The 19,155-nt window shown below is 40.5% G+C and overlaps 2 protein-coding genes across 4 annotated transcripts; one reads left to right on the top strand and one right to left on the bottom strand.

The window, feature by feature from the left end:
* The first annotated feature begins 1,062 nt into the window (after positions 1-1,062).
* tcea1 (transcription elongation factor A (SII), 1) lies at positions 1,063-6,484 on the top strand. 2 transcript variants are annotated; one of them, XM_079284530.1, is made up of 10 exons: positions 1,063-1,231; positions 2,192-2,254; positions 2,332-2,437; positions 3,023-3,122; positions 3,260-3,408; positions 3,537-3,593; positions 4,361-4,515; positions 4,709-4,855; positions 5,106-5,177; positions 6,105-6,484. In XM_079284530.1, the coding sequence occupies exons 1-10, from the start codon at positions 1,157-1,159 to the stop codon at positions 6,111-6,113; spliced, it is 933 nt and encodes a 310-aa protein (XP_079140656.1). In that variant the 5' UTR covers positions 1,063-1,156; the 3' UTR covers positions 6,114-6,484. The 2 variants fall into 2 exon arrangements, with proteins under 2 accessions (XP_079140656.1, XP_079140655.1); XM_079284529.1 differs by having other exon boundaries at positions 1,140-1,231; positions 3,263-3,408.
* A 3,470-nt stretch (positions 6,485-9,954) lies between these two features.
* rgs20 (regulator of G protein signaling 20) lies at positions 9,955-19,062 on the bottom strand (the record flags this gene model as incomplete). 2 transcript variants are annotated; one of them, XM_079285631.1, is made up of 5 exons in its annotated part: positions 9,955-10,143; positions 11,295-11,529; positions 11,631-11,705; positions 12,407-12,573; positions 18,874-19,062. In XM_079285631.1, the coding sequence occupies 5 exons, from the start codon at positions 19,060-19,062 to the stop codon at positions 9,955-9,957; spliced, it is 855 nt and encodes a 284-aa protein (XP_079141757.1). The 2 variants fall into 2 exon arrangements, with proteins under 2 accessions (XP_079141757.1, XP_079141758.1); XM_079285632.1 differs by lacking the exon at positions 18,874-19,062 and adding an exon at positions 14,203-14,250.
* Positions 19,063-19,155: the final 93 nt, after the last annotated feature.

Below are 19,155 nucleotides of genomic sequence, written 5' to 3' on the forward strand. Positions count from 1 at the left end.
TGCGATCGTCGAGGCTTCGCTCACAGGTTTGATCTGCACAACAGCCGTGCTTTCATCTAAAGCCATAAGTCCCGTAAAAGGCCCTTAGCAAGATTGAAGCTCTTTCACTCACGGTTTATTACAATGAATAATACAGTTACTACTGTCAAATGCTGCTTGGGGAAAAAATATATACTTTAAGACCCTATGTACCTGCAACTGACTTATTCTTGTTAAATATTCTTTAAAAAGATCTTTCAAACTGCAGGTAAAATAATCCGGTAATTTACAAGAAAAAAAGAGAAATATCAGAGGAATGTTTGAAGCATTGCCAACAATTATGTATGGCATACTTCCTTATCCTTTTAATAGTTGTTGAATGTTAATTGTGATCCCTCAGATGTATCTTGTGAGCCCTTGTTTGTGACAAACCTGCTATGAATTATTATTTGCATTATAAACGCATCATGTAAACTATCCAATAATTTTAAAAAAGTGAAAATATTCCATCACAGTCCCAAACGCAAAGAAATTCCATTTAATACCATAAACAAATAACATTTGAGGCATTAATGCCGAAAATAACTTGTAGCCATGTCATTTTCGGTCACTCGACTTATTGATTAATAAATATATCGTTTCAGCTCAGGACAGCACATTTTAACCTTTCCATCAGATGAACTACTTATAAAACATGAGACTACCCAAACATTTATTTGAGAACTTCGACAAACGTTTACAGCAACAAGAGTCCACTGTTGACCCAAGCAGAGATAAAAGTGCCACTTTGGCGCCATCTATCGACGGATGGCGGTATTGCCAGAATGCAGGCCTTGTTTTGGTAGCTGGAGGACCGCTGTTTGTACAGAACTAGAGGGAAATACTGAGGTATATCTGGGTAGTCTCAGACAATGTGTCCCCTTTGGCTTTGTCTGACAAATAAGTGGTGGTGAATAGCCTACTTAATGCTCAAAATCGTGGGTTCCGAAACGATTAACTCCCCCTGAAGTCATCATGCATCGGCTACTCAGGTCTGCTCCGCGGTGGAGGGTCAGTGTGAGGTCCCCGGTCCCTCAAGTAGACGCCGCCGCTCTCACTTCATTGGCGTGGTGTCTTTTGTCGCGGATTTCTTTTCCTATTTGCGCCCGTTTTATTGGATATCTTCAGATCATTCAACATGGGCAAAAAGGAGGAAGAGGACATCATCAGAATAGCAAAGAAGATGGATAAAATGGCGCAGAAGAAAAACGGGGTGAGATGTCCCGAGAAGAATGGATGCTTCCCTCCAGCCTGCTGATGTTGATGTGTGGCTAACGTTGGCGCTAATGGGCTGTTTATGGGTTTAGCTGAAGGCTGTCCACCTAATTAATCCTCTAACCAGTTCAGGACTGTACCAGTGTGTCATTTCACTAGTTAACTCCATGGTTACCCTAAACAATGAGCTCCACGGTGACCATACCTGCAGTTTGGCTAACTGGCTAACAGCTAGCTTTAAAGTCTGTTTATGTGAACGGCAGCTCTGTGTGTTGCTAGTAGCTAACCACATAGCAGCTAGCCTTGTGCCCTACAGCGCAATAGCATGCTGGATGTTGTCATTTTAAGATAACCGAAATGAAGTAGTTAACGTCAGTTAGATATCGCGATATGAAATATAGTTATACTCACGATTTCTGTTGTGATTTTGGGACTTTGGAAACGCTTGACGTTAACTTTTAGCCGCAAAGCAAATGTAATGTTACTAAGTTGCATGTAATGTAACGTGAATGGGGCCACAACTAATAAATACATTCGTTGTCGATTATTGCTCCGATTAAAATCGATCATTTGGTCTTTACGATGTTAAGAATGTCACAGAACCCAAAGTGGTATATTTAAGTGTATTCTTATGTCTCACCAAAAGTCCAAGTACTGTTAAATGTTATATAATTTAAGTTCATTTGAGACCCTAGTAGAAGCTGATGTTATTAAATTGTGCTTGCAAATTCACCCTAACGATGAATCAGTTATCAAAACGGTCAATTGGCTACTCATCACCCCAAATACATTACTTTTATTTAAACCAAGACCAATAACTAGTTAACAACAATGTTGTCCAACTTTCATCTGAAGTATCACTGTTACCAAATAGAACTCTGGTAGAATAATCTGGTATAACTTTACTGTGAGCTCAAGATTCATAAGAAACCAAATCTGACCACGCTCTCCTCTGCAGGCCGGGGCTTTGGACTTATTGAAGGAGCTGCGAAGTATCCCCATGACTCTGGAGCTGCTTCAGGTATCTTTGCGCATTTCTTCTTGAGGCTCACAGTTAGTGCTCAAACCCTGAAGCGTTGACACAGTGTCTTTCCACAGTCTACCAGAATCGGGATGTCCGTTAACGCCATCCGCAAGCAGAGCACAGACGACGAGGTCACATCCCTAGCCAAGGCCTTGATCAAATCATGGAAGAAGCTTTTGGGTAAATATTTGCTTTTCAATTCTACTTAAACACGTGTGAGTTGTGTTGTTACATGTCATACTTCTGGAGAGATCTTTTCATGTCCCAAGCTGTTATGCTTGATGGTATCGGAGCCAATCGTAATATTTTTGGTCACTGATTGGCTTTATGAAGTCCAAGCCAATTTGGATCCTTTGCTTATTGTAACACATCGCGCTCTGGGTACACCAGCTGACAAACGTGTCCTGTTGGAGTACCTTCAAATCCTTCCTATCTATTCTCAACCCACAGTGTTGTAAATGAGGTGTTCAGCAGCACATAGACATGAACAGCAGCCAGCACTTTCAGTGAAGACATCCACACTGGGTGGCATACTTCAGGCATTTAAGTTTGAGTTATTGTGTAACATAGGAATAATATATCATGATGTTGTTCATATTTGATACCCTTATGAGATTTGTATGCCCAAGATTTTTTTTTTCACTGTTCTCTTAATGTAGAGCTATTCAGCTGGCAAGCATACGGACGTATTGACACTTTATTTCGCTAGTGTCGCTCTCTTCTGTTGTTTTCTTACTTGCTTGATTTCTGCCACTTGTACTCCAGACGAGCCCGGCAGTGGAGACAAACCTTCAGACGAAAAGAGGAAAGAGCAAACGACGCCTGTTTCTCCCTCGCAGGGAAGCCCAGAAGCAAAAGAAGAAAGGTAACAAGAACATAATGTTTTGTTTCTTTTGTACGTGGCGGAACATTTCTGAGCGTCGACACGTTTGTTTGTTTTTTTGCCATTTGGCTGCAGATGCAATTTGTCTACTTTTTCATATATTTTACTTGCTCCCAAAGCAGCTCGAGCAGTAACTCCAGCAGCAAGAGTGAGCTTGCTGACGTTTCAACCAACTCATTGATCAACACCTTTCCTCGTGCCCCCACCACCTCCGACTCTATCAGGGTCAAGTGCAGAGAGCTGCTGGCCCAAGCTCTACAAGCAGGAGGTAATCCTGTTCTTACAATAATGAACACATTTCAACATAGGACGTCTGTTATTGTGGTTGGTTACTCTTGACTTTATTTGAAGTAACTGTCATTTCATGTCCATCCTCTGACTTTTCTTTTTTTTCAGATGATCATATTGCTATTGGTGCTGATTGTGATGAACTTGGAGCACAGATTGAGGAAGATATCCTTTATATGAAATGGAAAGCAGATGTTAAAGTTTTTAGATTCCTTCTATAATTATAAAATTGTGCTGCGTCATTAAAAAGTGTACATCTACAGAATGAGGACCAGTTGCTCCATTAAAACAAGCATATACTCCCGCCCTCTTTAGCGGTGGACCAATAGAAACTCTGATATGATTGTGACACGTTAATCTGTCATGAATCATCACTTAACGCTGTTGTGATAACTTCTGTTATGCTTTGTTCAGCGCTTTCTGTCAATGATTTGAATGAGTTCATTATTCCAAAGTTGAAGCGCTGACTACAAGTCTGCTTTAGATAAGTACGTTTAAATATCTGGCCTTAGTGGGACTATTGCAGTCTTCCTGCTGTTCGTTTTCTGAAAGATTTTAAGATCAGATAATTGCTGTCAAGACGAGTCCAAATGAATGTTGAATGAAAAGACCCTCTGCTTAAAGGTGTACGCGGTATTGACATGATTCAAATTTAAATGCGTTTCTGTTCAACCGGATCGAAAGTATTAAACTGAAAAATACATAATCCTCACAGGCTGCAAACAGAGAATGTGAGCATTTAAATTACCGAAATTCTGATGGATTGTAATTTAGTCAGTTAACTAGTTAATCCATTAAATGTTTCAACACAAACGCACCTAAAAGGTCGGAGTTATCAATGTAGTTCAAGGCTCTACTTTTTTTTATTATTTGTATTATGAAGCATAAAAAAAAATAAAATTGCCAAATTGTATTCCTTGACCTGCCATCACTTGTCTTTCAAGAGTTTAAGAACACAGACCCGAAATACAAGAATCGCATACGGAGCCGAATCTCGAATTTGAAGGATATGAAGAACCCTAATCTAAGGAGGACTGTGCTATGCGGGAGTGTAACCCCCGAGAGGATGGCTAAGATGAGCGCAGAGGTTCGTGGGCTGTTTGTGGCTTTATCTTAGACATCCTGGAACTGGCACACACTCCGGAGCATAGTTATCCCAACACGGATTCTTCTTAAAGTTTTGCTTCCCTGTCGGTATAATATTATCCCGCGGTGCACATCAGTAAAATGTATAAACAATGTACTTAAAGGCATCATAAATGACTCTTCTGTTTCTGTAGGAGATGGCCAGTGATGAGCTGAGAGAAATGAGAAAGAATTTGACCAAAGAGGCTGTGAGGGAACACCAGCTGTCCACCACTGGAGGAACTCAGACGGATCTATTCACCTGTGGAAAGTGCAAGGGGAAGTGCTGCACCTACACACAGGTATACCGATCGCCGCTTGTGCTTCGTATTAGGACGTTATGGCTGATGGTGACATTGGTTTACAGGTGTGGTTGTAATCAATGTCACCACGGTGCTATTTACATGTTTTATGTTTTGTGTGACTGCATTGTCATGAAGTAACTTGAAGTTTGAGTTTTCCATGAATTCAGGTCAGTTTGGACAGCAGCCCTGCTGGTTCAGTTTGATATTGTAATAAATGGGTTGTGCATGCTTTGTTTGTCATTTCCAGGTTCAAACGCGCAGCGCTGATGAGCCAATGACCACGTTTGTCTTCTGCAATGATTGCGGTAATCGATGGAAGGTATGTTGTTTATTTAACGGGGGCTTCGTTGACTCAGTCGTGAAACCCGTCAGCTGACTGACTCGTTGTGTTTTATCGGTCGAGTTGTGTGTGTGTCCCCGCACATTATACGAGCGTCAATATTGTTTCGGTGGCCAAGTTGGTCCTTCTCTCTCCGTGCAAACTTCACCTGCACACCTTTATGATTAAAAAGTCCCACCTGTGCTCAACTCAATGCTATTTAGCCTTCAAACAGCCTGTTGATGCCTGAATGTCGTTGCAAATTGAAACAATGAATCGATTCAGCAGTCTATTTAAGACAATGTATCTGCAACCTAATTGATGACCAATTTACCTTTTCTTTTCACGAATTTAATTAAGCAGAATATTTGCTGCTTTTCTGTTTTATATGATATTTGTTAATTGATTATTTACAGGGTTTGCACTCTTAGTCAGTCCTATTTTTAAAACATTTTATCGACTTAATTATTCATCAATTTAATTCAGAGAAGAATTCACAGATTAAACTACAATTTACATTAAACTCGCAGACATTCTACATTTCTCATCTACCGGTACTTGTTTTGGTTTAAATATATAGATATGTTAAATGCTGATATTTACAGAAGTTGACATAATGCATCTATTAAGGGTTAATGCTGCGCTCTGTGTATGCATTTACACCATAAATTTGACCACTGCAACGTCATTACAAACACCAAGTGATGTTAGAGAGTAGGAAAATAAAGAAATTAAAAACCAACGTAGGATTTCACCACAGTGGTTTTTAATTTAACAAAAAGAAAATGCACGTCATGTAAATGGGAGTGTTTTGTTGACTTAGACTTTTTACTTCTCCCAGGTATTTATGTATGGCTGGATCATCAGTGTTTAATGGAAATATTCCAGTATCTGAGTGTTCATTTTGTGTGTTTTTTTGTATTCTAGTTCTGCTGAATCTGCACTGCACTCCGACAAGTAGCAAAATTCCTGGACCAGGTGGTCTCTCTGCAACAGATTGGAGCTTTGTATTTTGTGGTACACAACACGCCATACAAAGATGCCACTGGTTACCGTTTGAATAAATATCCTGTTCATAGATTTGAGCTCATTGTCAATTCCCCGATGCCCTCCCCCCAAAATCTTTTACGATTGTTATTAGTTGTTTTTGTCAAATGTCAAATATATGTGGTCAATCTTGTCTCATTCTCTTTTATCTGCATTTTTTTATATGTAGTTTTAACACTTTGGACAATGTTGTTTTGCTTTTCCCTCACAACATTGCATTGTTTTATTTAATTCCCCAATAAAAATGTAATCCATTTGATTAAAAATAAGTGATTTTCATTTGGCTTCAGTCTCCTCTGGTTATGCGAGTCTTGAACATTATACTAATGCAATTAAGGATCTGAAAGGAGTGCGTGTGTGTGTGTGTGTATGTTATTGGTGGAATATTCATTACATCAAAGTGAATGCTGATGTGTGCATATTAATCTGTCTAGGGACAGGCTCATGTTATTGGCAGAACCAGGAATGACACACAATTCTTCCCTTTCCTCTAGGTACCGGTATATTTACGTTGATTGCTGATTGATTGAACGATCCTTTACCGCTACATATCATTAGATAAGTGTCGTTTGGCTAAAATGTCGTGTAATAACTATATTGTTACATACACGTGAAGCTCAGGCGTGCAACATGCCGTATGTGTTTCACTGAAGCTCTTGTGTATCATTTAATTGTGACACAAAGCTTCTTACTAAATTGCAACTATTTCAATGGATATTTAAATCCATTAACTCATCTCAGCTCATGTACAATATGAATTATAGTGATTTTCTTTATCTAGATTTACCTGATCTGCTTGTTTGATGGAGAAAGCCCCTAATATTTTAGGGCAAACAACATTGTTTACTGAACACACACATGCACAATGATGGAGTAATTTTGCTAATGTTACCTGCAAATCAATATATTTATCTGCTGATATATTCAAATCCTTTAATACTTGCCACGAGATTACGTGATCCAAGGCTCTCAACAGTATTTGGATTTGTTGTACTTGATGGTTGTGTCGTGTGGTTTTGTGATCAAATCATGCTTGAGTCGCTAAAATTATTGTGCTTTATTTTATCTTAATCAAAATGCCCACAAGTCATTATTTTCTTGGAGAGTAGCAGAAAAAAAAAACGAAACCAAATACTGTAAACATTCACATTATTTTGTTATTCTTTTCTTAAATGTATTCTTCAGTAAACTCAGCGCAAAATAACACATTTCATATAGTAAACAGAAGAAACAACATGTATAGGCATCACTCCAAACCATTGGCTTAGATTGTGTTTCGAGGTTGATCTGCTCGGTGTAACCATCAGCTCAAATTGCACATTGTAAATTTAAGTTATTCTAAGCCAAGTAGAAGTGCCACCGTGAAGAACACGGGATGTCGAGAAGTTCAGATCAAACGGCCCTATCCATTGATCTCTTTTGTCTTTAGCAAATAAAGACGTGTTGTCATCAACCTCCGCCATAGTGTTTGGTAGCTCTACCAAAATGGACCAGTGTAGTCACGACTAAGGAATCAAGACAAAACATGTGATAATTTGGCCAAAGAGACGGATAATTACCAGTAACCTGGCCGAATGCTCCAGTAACGACTCTTACGGCATGAGTCTGAAAACAACTGTTGCCCATGAGAAAGATGTCATAAAATTGAATGTCAAGGCACTTCCCCATGTGAGGATCTTGTCTTTGAGTGACATGTTTGTGAGGCAACAAAGTAATTCAACTATTAAAGTACATTAACGTATTTGATACTTGGCAACTCCAATTTCAGTCAACGGAAACGCTCTTGTGAAATGTATCAACACAGTTTACATGGTAGCTTTGGTGTTGCTGCTGACCTGGCCGGACCCCAGCGTCAATTTCAATCACAAGTCACTTCCATATTGCAGGTGAGGTTTTTAAGTCAAAATCCTGCAGGGTGATACACAGATGACTCCACCAGCTGTTGAAAAAATGTCAACCTCACACACTTTAATTTACTCATCTGCAATTCATGAGTTTCCTACATAGTTCCCACATAGTTCGTATGTATTTAGGTTCTAGTTTTTGGTAAAATCAAGAAGGTTGATACATTTCCAGTTCATTAACTCCAAACAATAGTCTGATAAACGTGATTTTTTTGTTTAACATTTCTCGCTCTGCAAACAAACCAGTTGACAGAAATGTAGAATTAAAGCAGATATTTGTGGGAAATGCATTTACTTGCTTTTGTTGGATTGGAAAATCCATACCACTCTCAGATCTGTATGTTAAATTTGAAGATACAGCTAGCAACCGGTTAGCTTAGCATAGCATAAAGACTGGAAAAGGGGGAAACAGCTAGCTAGGATATAACAAATGATATATCATGTTCGAGCTTCAGAGTTGCTAAAAGGCAGATTTAGTTACCTTTGGACAGAGAGGATGGCGGATTCTAGTCTTTGTGCTAAGCTAGGCTAGGCTAAGCTAACCATCCTCTGGTTGTAGCTTACATTTAGCAAACATATATGAAAGAAGTCAAAAATGAATTGGGTTTAAATGTGGCAATTCCTTCAAGAAACCTCCACCCAAACATTAGTACCAAGTTACCAACTTCTAGAAATTATTAGGAAATTACCAACCCATGGAATGAACCCACATTTCTACATTGTATGACAGTGACCTCATAGTATAGTTGATTCCACGATAGAACTTAAATATAATTTGAACTTGTTGGTTTTGTGTATTGGCAATAGATATCAACAAATAAAAAATACTTTATCTGGTAAATAGAATAACTTAGGTTCTTATGTCCCACTGGTAAAACTATATTAGAGGTGTGCATTGAGTGACACTTGAATAAAAAAATCTATCTTAAATAGGCAATCTTCTGTGGTTAAGACTGAGTATAGAAAGTAACAATACCCTTCCATAGTTGATTTGTGGTTCTCATGGAAATAAATTGCACACTGTGATTAGAGCCATTGTCACTTTCTGTAACTTCACTGACAACCACATTTTTTCAATCTCACACAGTTTTTTACACGAACTGGAGTTGCCAAGTCAATGTCACAGGTACCAAAGTGTGAGGTTAGACAACAAAACAGGGTAAAACCAAGGAAAAATCATATACTACCCCACAAAGCTGCCTGCAAGTAGAGCTAACACCTAGCCTTTGACTTGAGCTTTGATTTTCATACGCAGTGAATAGAACCAGGCGTTTCTACATAAAATACCCACAATTCCATTTTTACTATTTACAAACTCATCAATATATATATATATATATATATATATATATATATATATATATATATATATATATATATATATATATATATATATATATATATATATATATATATATATATATATACGTATATATATAGTCTACAGTCGGAATTATTTTCCCCCCAAACAATCATACAAAAAACAACAGACCATAAAAAACTCTGAACACAAATAAAATAGATTATTTCTATCAAAAGAAAGAAAAATAAAACTGAAACAAAATGTATTCATATTCCTTTGGAGTGTTTTGCTATGTTGATCTGTAGCAGTACTTGTGATGTCGAGCCCTCGGGAGTTTTGAGACCTGAGTGTCTTCGGTCAGGTGCAGATCACAATAGCGCTGAAATCCCTGGGAGGGGCCAGGCCCGAGGCCAGGTTCATGTAATCCTACACTGAACATACAAAGAAAATTTTAAAAAAGGGAATAAGGATTGGGGGGAGAGGGGGGATAAAGACAGTTAAAATATCACAGGTCATCACCACCCTAAGATTCGGGGGACTGCTCTGACAGAGTGTTGAGCAGGTTTTTGTAGGCTTGGGAGTTCATGTAGCGGGGATATGAGTCTCTTTGCATCAGTGTGTAGATCTGCAGCTGGGCATCTTCGAACGTCTGCAAGTTGGGTTCCTGCATGTTCCTGTTGATCGACTCACGCACACGGGAGTCAAGGCTCACCTGGGAGTCAAGAACAGGGGTTGGAATTAGAAAGAGCAGCATGTGCACATTCTCAATGACAAACTGTTTATGAAGGAAAAGTTTGACCTTTTGAGAAATAAGCTTATTTGTTTTCTTAATGAGAGTTAGATGGCAAAATTGATACCACTCTCCTGTCTGAAGTAACTATATGAGTCAGTCGGTTAGCTTAGCTTAGCACAGAGACAAGAAATGGAGGAAACAGCTTGTGGATTTTGTTACTTTTGGACAGAGCCAGGCTAGCTTTTTCCCTCTGTCTCCAGTCATTTTGCTAAGCTAAGCTAACCAACTGTATATTTACACAGACATGATGGTATCAATAGAGACGGAGCGCAACGCCTCATACTGTGAAAACCATGCCCACCGGATGGGAAAACAATCACGGCCACAATATGCAACATGCTAACAAATTGCCTGTAGCTAGCTAAAAACATCAGGATTAAAGGATTTCTTTTAGCACCCTATATCAAACAAGGGTGCAGTTCATAACTAAAATGATGATGGGATAGGACAAGTTAGCTGTTAGCTAATGTTAGCTGTGTGTTAGCAAGTTATTGTTATTAGCTCAGGCACGTGTAAACATAATACTGCATAGCTTTCTGATGAAACATAATACACATTCTACTGTAACTCAGTTTGAAGTGATTTAGCGTAACTTACAGAAACATATTCAGCCTTAAACTGACATTTGGACAAAATGCTTGCTGCACGTAAGCCTACTGGGTTTAAGGATCCCCTCAGTTTTACTATTCTGCCGATGCCTCACGTCTTATTGCCTGTATCCTCAGTTTTTCTTTGCGGCAGCTTATAAAAACGTAGTTCTGGGCTCTTTACCCTGTTGGTAGTGCACCACGCAGCCGCTTTGAGGCATTTTTCTGTTGTTTGCAAGCAGATGAAAGTCACAAGGAGTCACCCTCACACAATACAAAGTCACTGGTTTTCCCCTTCGGTGTGGGCAGGACTTAATTGCGCTCTGTCTCTATCTTCAAAATGTTCCCAAAATGTCAAACTACTCCTTTAAAGGCAGGGAGAATGAGGACATTGACGAACGATGAACATTTGTCACGTATCACTAAGTTTCACCCTTGAAATCAACACATTTCTAACAACAGTGAAACCAAGAGCTGTCAGACCTCTTTGGGCGAGAGAATGGAAACGTAGTCCTCATAGATGACACGAGCCCTCTCCTCTACTGGAGTCTTATTGGCGTCTTTGATGAACTCCTCACAGGCTAACCAGAAGAGGATGTTCTCCTCGCTGAACTCGGTGCGAAGAAATTGCCGGAAGGAGTTCCTCCCCGCTGGGCAACACATTAGCTTGTCAAACGACTGCCCCCACGAGCACACCTCCTCCAGCGTGGGCTTCGGGCTGCAGAGAGCGTGGACAACATGGGGGTGAGTGATTTCAACATTTACTTCCACAAATATGCTTCGTAGATTTGGCATTTTTGTGCAGGGAAATCAGCTGACCAGTCTTCACAGTCTGCGGTCCCTTCCTTGACGTCATAAGAAGCCTTTCGGTTCCTTTCATCCCGGTCTTCATTCCTATTAGTGAGATAGACAGATTATGACCTGCACTGATTATTCATTATTCATGTGATTCATATTATTTCATCTTACTGTACAACTAATTTGATAATCGATAAATGGTCTCAGTCATTTTTTAATCATGTATATCAGAACGCTGCTGGTTTCAGATTCTCAAATCTCAATATTTGCTTGCTGTCTTTGATATTCAATTTAATATCTTCGTGTTTTAGACTGTTGAGGACATAACCTTGGGTCTGGGAAATTACAAGAGACAATTTTTCACAATTAGTCGATTCATCGAGAAATGGTTTGCAGATTGTTCAATAATGAATATGCTCAGCATATACATATTCAGATATGTACATATACACATATACAGCAAATACTAGTTATATGTTTGCAGATATTTTGCTTATTATCTTTGTTTAGCTGTGTGTCTGTATCTGCGATGTCTTGTAAATGTGTCTGATTTGGTTTGATTTCATCCGCACTAAGCTTACTGAACTGCAGATATTTCAGGAGCTCCCATTTCTCACTTTGTCAGCCGATAACTAACTGCTGTTTACAAAAGGCTGCTGCAGGGTAAGTGTCTACAGATCACACGCAACAAATATCAAGAACATAAGACACGGTAGCGCAGGCTGTGCTGTCCTGTGCGCAGGAACGTCGGCCATGCTGCGCCACAACAAGCAAGTTCTCGGGTGGGGAAGACCTACCAGGAGCAGCTACAGCAGCAGCACCAGCAGAAGCAACATGCATTTGAGCCCCGTGGGTTGGCCTGGCCCGGCTGGTCCTGCTGGGCCGGTGCAGTTCCCCCCGCTGCCGACTCCTGCTGCACCGACATCTGCCTCTTTCGCATCTCCATCCGCTCTGATCCCATGGGCTACAAACAGGAGAGGCGCTGAGCTTAATGTTGTAGATGTCAGGATTTGTATTAAACTGAGATTCATATCTTGTGGTAAGAACATCTCTTGACCTGCAATGGATTTGCATCATAAAATTCAGTGCCAGTGCAATACAGATGGCAAGGCCAGCATTGTAATGAGACCAATGACCAGTGTGACATCCTGACAGTGTCAGTCCATTTTACCAGCACTTTGATCACTTTTACCAGGTAAATTAGATTCATTTAATTTACCACTCACCAGTTGTCACCTATGTATGTGACTGTATGTGTGCTGCTGATGCTCTCTGGCAGGAGCATGTGCTGGCATGCCCAGAGGTCACACTGTTTGGAATGATTTTTGCTTCATTCAGGGGGAAATTATGGAAGAAGTATTGGCACCCACCAAGCACATTTCAGCCCCTGTCGTCTCAAACGGACTGTATGTGCCCTTATACACGCCAATGCACGTGTAAAAGGGATGGCTTGTTAAACAGGGGCTCAATGCTCATAATCCCACATTTGAAACATCCCATTTGTGATTGCCTGAGTGTAAAAGCAGTGCATTAAAGGATTTGCAATGCTCACTGGGCTCAAGCGGAGCACTGAATTAAACACACGTGAAAATAATGTAAATATTTGTCTTCGATTCGTACTTGCCAGGTGTCACTTTGCCATGCACCCATAGGCTACATGTATCATGTTCATGGGAAATGACTGTGCTAAAATGTACAATTGTGTATAGCTGTGACTTGAGCATATTATTAACATAATCTCGTTTAAGGTTTGTAGGCCTACAGATACAGACAGGCTATTCTCACAGAATGACTTCTTGTCTGGTTTTAACAAATGTGTCATCACCAGGTCAGACGCTGCCAAATCCAATGTCAGATCATTTATGTAACAAAGCTGTCGCTTCCAACACACACGGCATCATCCAGCTACTACCTGACACAAGAAACGATGCTTCAAAAAAAAGATTTAGTACATGGGAAAGGGGGGGGGGGGGGGGGGCAGCGAAGGCGCAGCTTGCAAATCTATAACCGCAGCATCGCTCTATCACAGCCTTTCAGTGCATACAATGCCATTTGGCCATTTCTAAAATGGATCCGCGCGCGGTTTCACTAAGATTCAGAGCAGGCTTCAGCTGCATATTTCGTGCGTCTTGCCAAATGCCATATTTTACGCGTTGGGTGTTGGGTACTTCAAAGCTGACACAATCGCAATACACGCTATGGCTTGACGATGAAATGGGGGGGGGGGGGGGGGGGGTGGTCGTATCCATTCAGAGGATACATCATCATAACACCAAATAAACCGCTGTTCTCATTCAATCTTACCGTAGCAGAAATGTGAACGACACTGGGATGTAATGGCTCCTGAGCGATTTTATCAGCAGAAACCATTGCATAAGCAACTCGCACAGCACATCAATGGAAAGTGCCACCACGAAGAACTGTAGAGCTTCTTCGCCCTGGACGATCACCAAAAAGACACTGCCTAGATCTGTTAAAAGCCCACTGTACAGCAAGACAGTGACATGCCATTTAAAATACTGGGAAACGGCCTCAAATACTCCACTTTCGAAATGTCCGTGCAATGATACATCGGTTTGCCACCAGTACTTACAATTTCACCATGTATGCACAGCGAGAAGAGGTAATTCTTTGCCTTGATTACATCCGATGGCACATAAGGCTTTTTTTCCCCTACCGGCTGCTTCAAGTCAGTACGCATGCGTCTCCTCTCCAGCTCGTAGTAGCCCAGTGGAGAGCGTAAACCCCGACAGTACGGTACAGGTTTTTACAGTACAGGTCCTTTACCCTGCCTGGTACACAGGTCCTTTACCCTGCCTGGTACGCGATAGACTCTAGGAACGGGCTAGTCAAGCAATGGAGGCTGCATGATGTCAGGTTGTAACAAATAAAATGGACTGAAATAAAAGACTACAAACTAACTCACCAGGCAGCATAAACTTCCCTTCAGCTCTTGTTACATTAAAGCCATTTACAAAATCCAAAATATCCAGAAATATAGCCCCCCCCCCCCCCCCCCCCTTGCGCCAGTGAGTCGTTGCCTGAAGTCGCTGTCTATGGTGCTGAAACAGCCAGAAGCTGATAGACTGCAGCATTTCTTTTAACTAAACCTCCCTGAAGGATAGTATGACTTTGACAACCATCGTTACATCATTTGGGAAGTTTAGGCTTACATTTCTACTGTGAGTGAAGTGTTTACACATTCCTGGCTGATCCATGCATCGAGTGCACCAAACTGATTTGTTTTGTTTTTATTTTGTAAACACTGCGTGACTTTTAATCCTCTTGTCACATCTACTCTCATACTGCATAATCACACCCACACTCATACACACAACCTCTCTGTCAATGCATACACAGTCATGCACAATACACACACACACACACACACACGTAGACACACAGAGATACATACTGTATGTGCATTCACACAGTCTTCTTTTTTATCTGTTTTGTAGTTTTTTATCCTGAATCTGTAGCAGCATACATTTGTTTTAACCTGAATGAAATAGACTACGCAGGAACAGCAGCTGCAGTTTCGTTCAAAGTGAACAGACATTACATCTGTTGCATTGCTTCTCTCTCTGCAACAATGTTCATCTGTACTGTCCCTGTTAAATGCACAGGTTGCCATTACTGCCATGGCAAGGTGTGAGTTGCATTTAAGCAGTCAGTAATTTAGGCGAACCCATTTACAGATGACTACCAGGCTCCTCCGTGCCTTGTAATCTACAGTACAGGTCTGATGCAGAAGACAACACTGCCATCTGAAGGTAGCTCGAACTGCAGCACTGACATGATGTTCTGCATGCGCACTGACTGACTCATAGATTCTCGATGGTCGTATGAATTAGTGAAAGGCACGGCTTCGTTTGCAAGATATGATCTCTTTGATAAGATCCCTAATATTTGACATGCTTGTATGAGTATTAAACTGCGACAGTTCAATATCTATTCGATGCAGACTCAAGCTGGAGATAGTGGGATGTAGATTTTCACACATATCTTTCAATGCTTATTAATGTATAGGTGCACATCATGTTTTGCTTTGTACAGACACCAGATGGCACTCTGCCTATTCTGCAAATGTGTAATATAACATACTGTATTTTATCGAATTATCTATTGAATTCACCCCAATACATTTGTGCTGTATGGGTCACATTTTTAGTGAAGATTCTCTTTGCCATGGAAATGAATGTCATCCGCCCCACATATTGGAATGTGAAGTGCTGCAAGATATGAGCGCCTCTAATACAAAACTGAGAGAACTGATCCCACAGTATCCGCACAGAGCTGGTGCTGGTCCATGATACTGCCTATTGAACCACTTAAGGATCAGGCATTCATCTGTTTGGTTATCTTGTCCAAAATAAAAAGGGAAAGAAGGGATTTCTTTCCTGTCCAGATGAATTACTGTACTGAACTGGGGCATGCCGTTAGCATCCACACATGGTTGTTACCCTCCAGAGATATAGAGAATAGAATATATACATAGAAATATACTTTATTCATCCCCAAGAGGAAATTTGTCAAATGAACATGTGGCTTTCTCCACAACACTTCATTTAACACCTTCCCATCTGCTCATGTTATGCAACACAGACCCACAAATAGCCATGAGAGATTGATATACACACACATGCGCGCGAGCAACAAAAGATGCTTTACGCTGTTGTGATTAGGACGAACACGCACACTTTTCCCTTTGAGAGCACAATGCCAAGTGGAGGAGGGAGTCTGACTGCACAAGGCCACACGGAGGAGTAGGACGCCAAAGCTGGGGGACAGGATGAAGAAAGTCTTTTCACTGTGTGATTAAGATGATTCAAAGCATTGCGAAGCTTTGAGGAAAGTTGAATTAACTGTAGACTCGATCACTGGAGCTCAACATGCAGATATGCACCGGAGATGAAGTGTTGTTACCACCTCCAGGGATAATGCCCGGCATCTGTGAGCATTTTGAAGGTGAAGATGTGTCGCCTATTCCCAACAACAACTACGGCAACAACTCTTCATTTGATTTCTATTTCTTGTTGACATTAGTCATGAATTTCCCCCAGGTGTGTTCATCAAGTTGTTTTTCCCACTGTTAATGTCAGGCTCAATTTAATAAAACGCAATCAGTGCCTTAATCCTTGTAACCAAGTTACACAGTCATCTGTTCTTTTGTTTTTTACTTTAACATCACATTATCAGCCTTACTCTAGGCGGTGCTTCTCCATACAAACTGATTGTCCACCTTACCACCATCAGTTAGGGGTAAACACGATTCTATTGGGCTCATTTAAAGACATCTCAGAGCCTTGCGGGAGAAAACATTGTTGTAGCTTTGCACACAGAGTACAATGTTATGCTTCTATCTGGCCTTTTTCTTGAAAGTCATCATTATGAATGCTGCAGGAATTGATTGTTATTGAACTGCTACTTGAGAAAAAGAAAAATACGTCAAACACAGATGACACCACCAATCGACAAATATGGATTTACAATAGTGCAAATAGCTGAGTTTAAAATGCTATGACTGATCTTATATCAACTCACTGTGCACACTGACAATTCTGCGCTCTGCTTATTAAAATATGCAGGAGCTCTTGAGACAATCGACAGTCACCAAGTGGAGAGAAACCTCTCTTTGCTCAACTGACAAATACTCTGAAGGTTAAGAGGCATGATCTTTATCAGGACATGCAGTTGTAAGTTCTGTAATTGTAATTGACTCTATAAAGACGAATGAACCGCATCATAAAGGTCATGAAATTACAGTTCGAGCATAATTGAGATCGATATTTATCAAATTTAATGGGAGTCATTAATTGCACAGTTGACTTTCATTACTGCCATTAAATGGTCTCTAAATAGAAACTCTTACAAAGATAAAGTATGGATAAATGTATATCTGTGGTATACAATACATGGAAATAGGTATAGGCCTAATAGGGCAAGTAAGTACATTTGTGAACTGACTGCATGGCCAATCACATCCCTCTTCAAATGAAAACTTGATGTGAATGATTATCAATAGGAGAGACGAGCGCTTTTTGTGACATATTGTAGATTCTGTATGTGTGGTAATCAATGAAATACGTGATTCAGTGTTAGCTAAGTCGTTATAAGATAAAGATCCTGGTAGCCCAAGCTGACATTTTGACTTGTCATCGCAGGAAAAAGTGTAAACACGGTGGCTCCTAATCTGCGACATTAAGAATGTTGTGGTTCCAGAGAGAGCCGTGCAGATTTAGAATGCTAAATCTGTGTCTGTTCATTCACTTTCGGTTGAGTTCCATATTCTTTTATGGCTGTTGTATTACGGTCATGGTGCTAAATATTGTGACTGTAATTCAACAAGCTCCAGTTCTGCTCTCGGACACCTGGCCAGGAAAAAAAGTTTGTGTCATGCTTATGTGATGATGTGAACTGACTCCTGTGTCCTCCCACTCTGTTGTGGGAGCAGTTTCTGCGGTTGCTCCTTTGCAATCCTCCCCTCTGTGAACATAAACATCGTCATCTTCACCACAGAAAGCTATTGCAAATCTTCATTTATGCATTTACCAAGAGTGATTCTGCTGCCAAGCAAAATCTAATTGTAAGACTATTGTTGGAGATGACTCAATGTATTCTCAACTCACTAATGAATTGGGATGTTAATACAGGCTGTCATGTAGTGCGTCTGTGTGACTGTCTGTGTCACTGACTGCACAATTTCATTTCGATTTCCAATGACAGGTACCACACTCTTTCAAGACACACTATCTTCTTTTAATCTTCTTCGGCCTCCTTCAGACAGGAGCTGCTATTCTACATAGAAGTTTGGCAAGAAGCAAAAGAAGCTGCTGATGCTCAGAAAACAGTAATCTAATTACAACAACAACAACAAACAAAAACATAACAGTATTAAGGATGTATCATTTACTGCAGGTGATTAACAACAAGAGACAAATATAATTTGATCGGTATCAAGAGATTCATTGCTACTCTGAACCTCACAAGTTTATTCGGCTATTATTTATTATTTGGAGAGAATACTTCAGCGACAGGCTTATGTTATTTTGGTATTTGTGGCTGCTTATTACTGTAACAACCATCAAGAAACATACTGATTTGTGACTCAAAATTGAAATATGCATTGAAAGAGCAAAATAAAGTCAACAGTATTGTACAGATAGTTTTACATGACTGGTTGGTGACTCCAAAATAATAATAACAATCAAAAACAAAAACAGTCATGCTTATTATGGGGCCAAAAACTAAAACATGCCCTTACCTCAAGGCACACCATCTCCTGTTCGTCCGGGGCCGGGTCATTGTAGTTCACTGGGTATCCCACACCATACCGGCAGGCCCGGACCAGTCCCCGGATCCGCTGCCACATCAGGGCCCTGGTGTGTCTGATCCCCCGCAGAGCAGACGTGGGCCTGATCTCCCACTGGCTCACCGCTCTAGCACATGTCATGCTCCGACCATGAGGCCTCACTCGCCACATCAGGCTCGAGTCTCTTAGGCATCGTAACAAATCCACGCTTCTTGCTCCTTTCCTCTATGTTTT

The sequence above is a fragment of the Melanostigma gelatinosum genome, assembly GCF_949748355.1.
Source record: "Melanostigma gelatinosum genome assembly, chromosome: 15".
NCBI lineage: Eukaryota > Metazoa > Chordata > Actinopteri > Perciformes > Zoarcidae > Melanostigma > Melanostigma gelatinosum.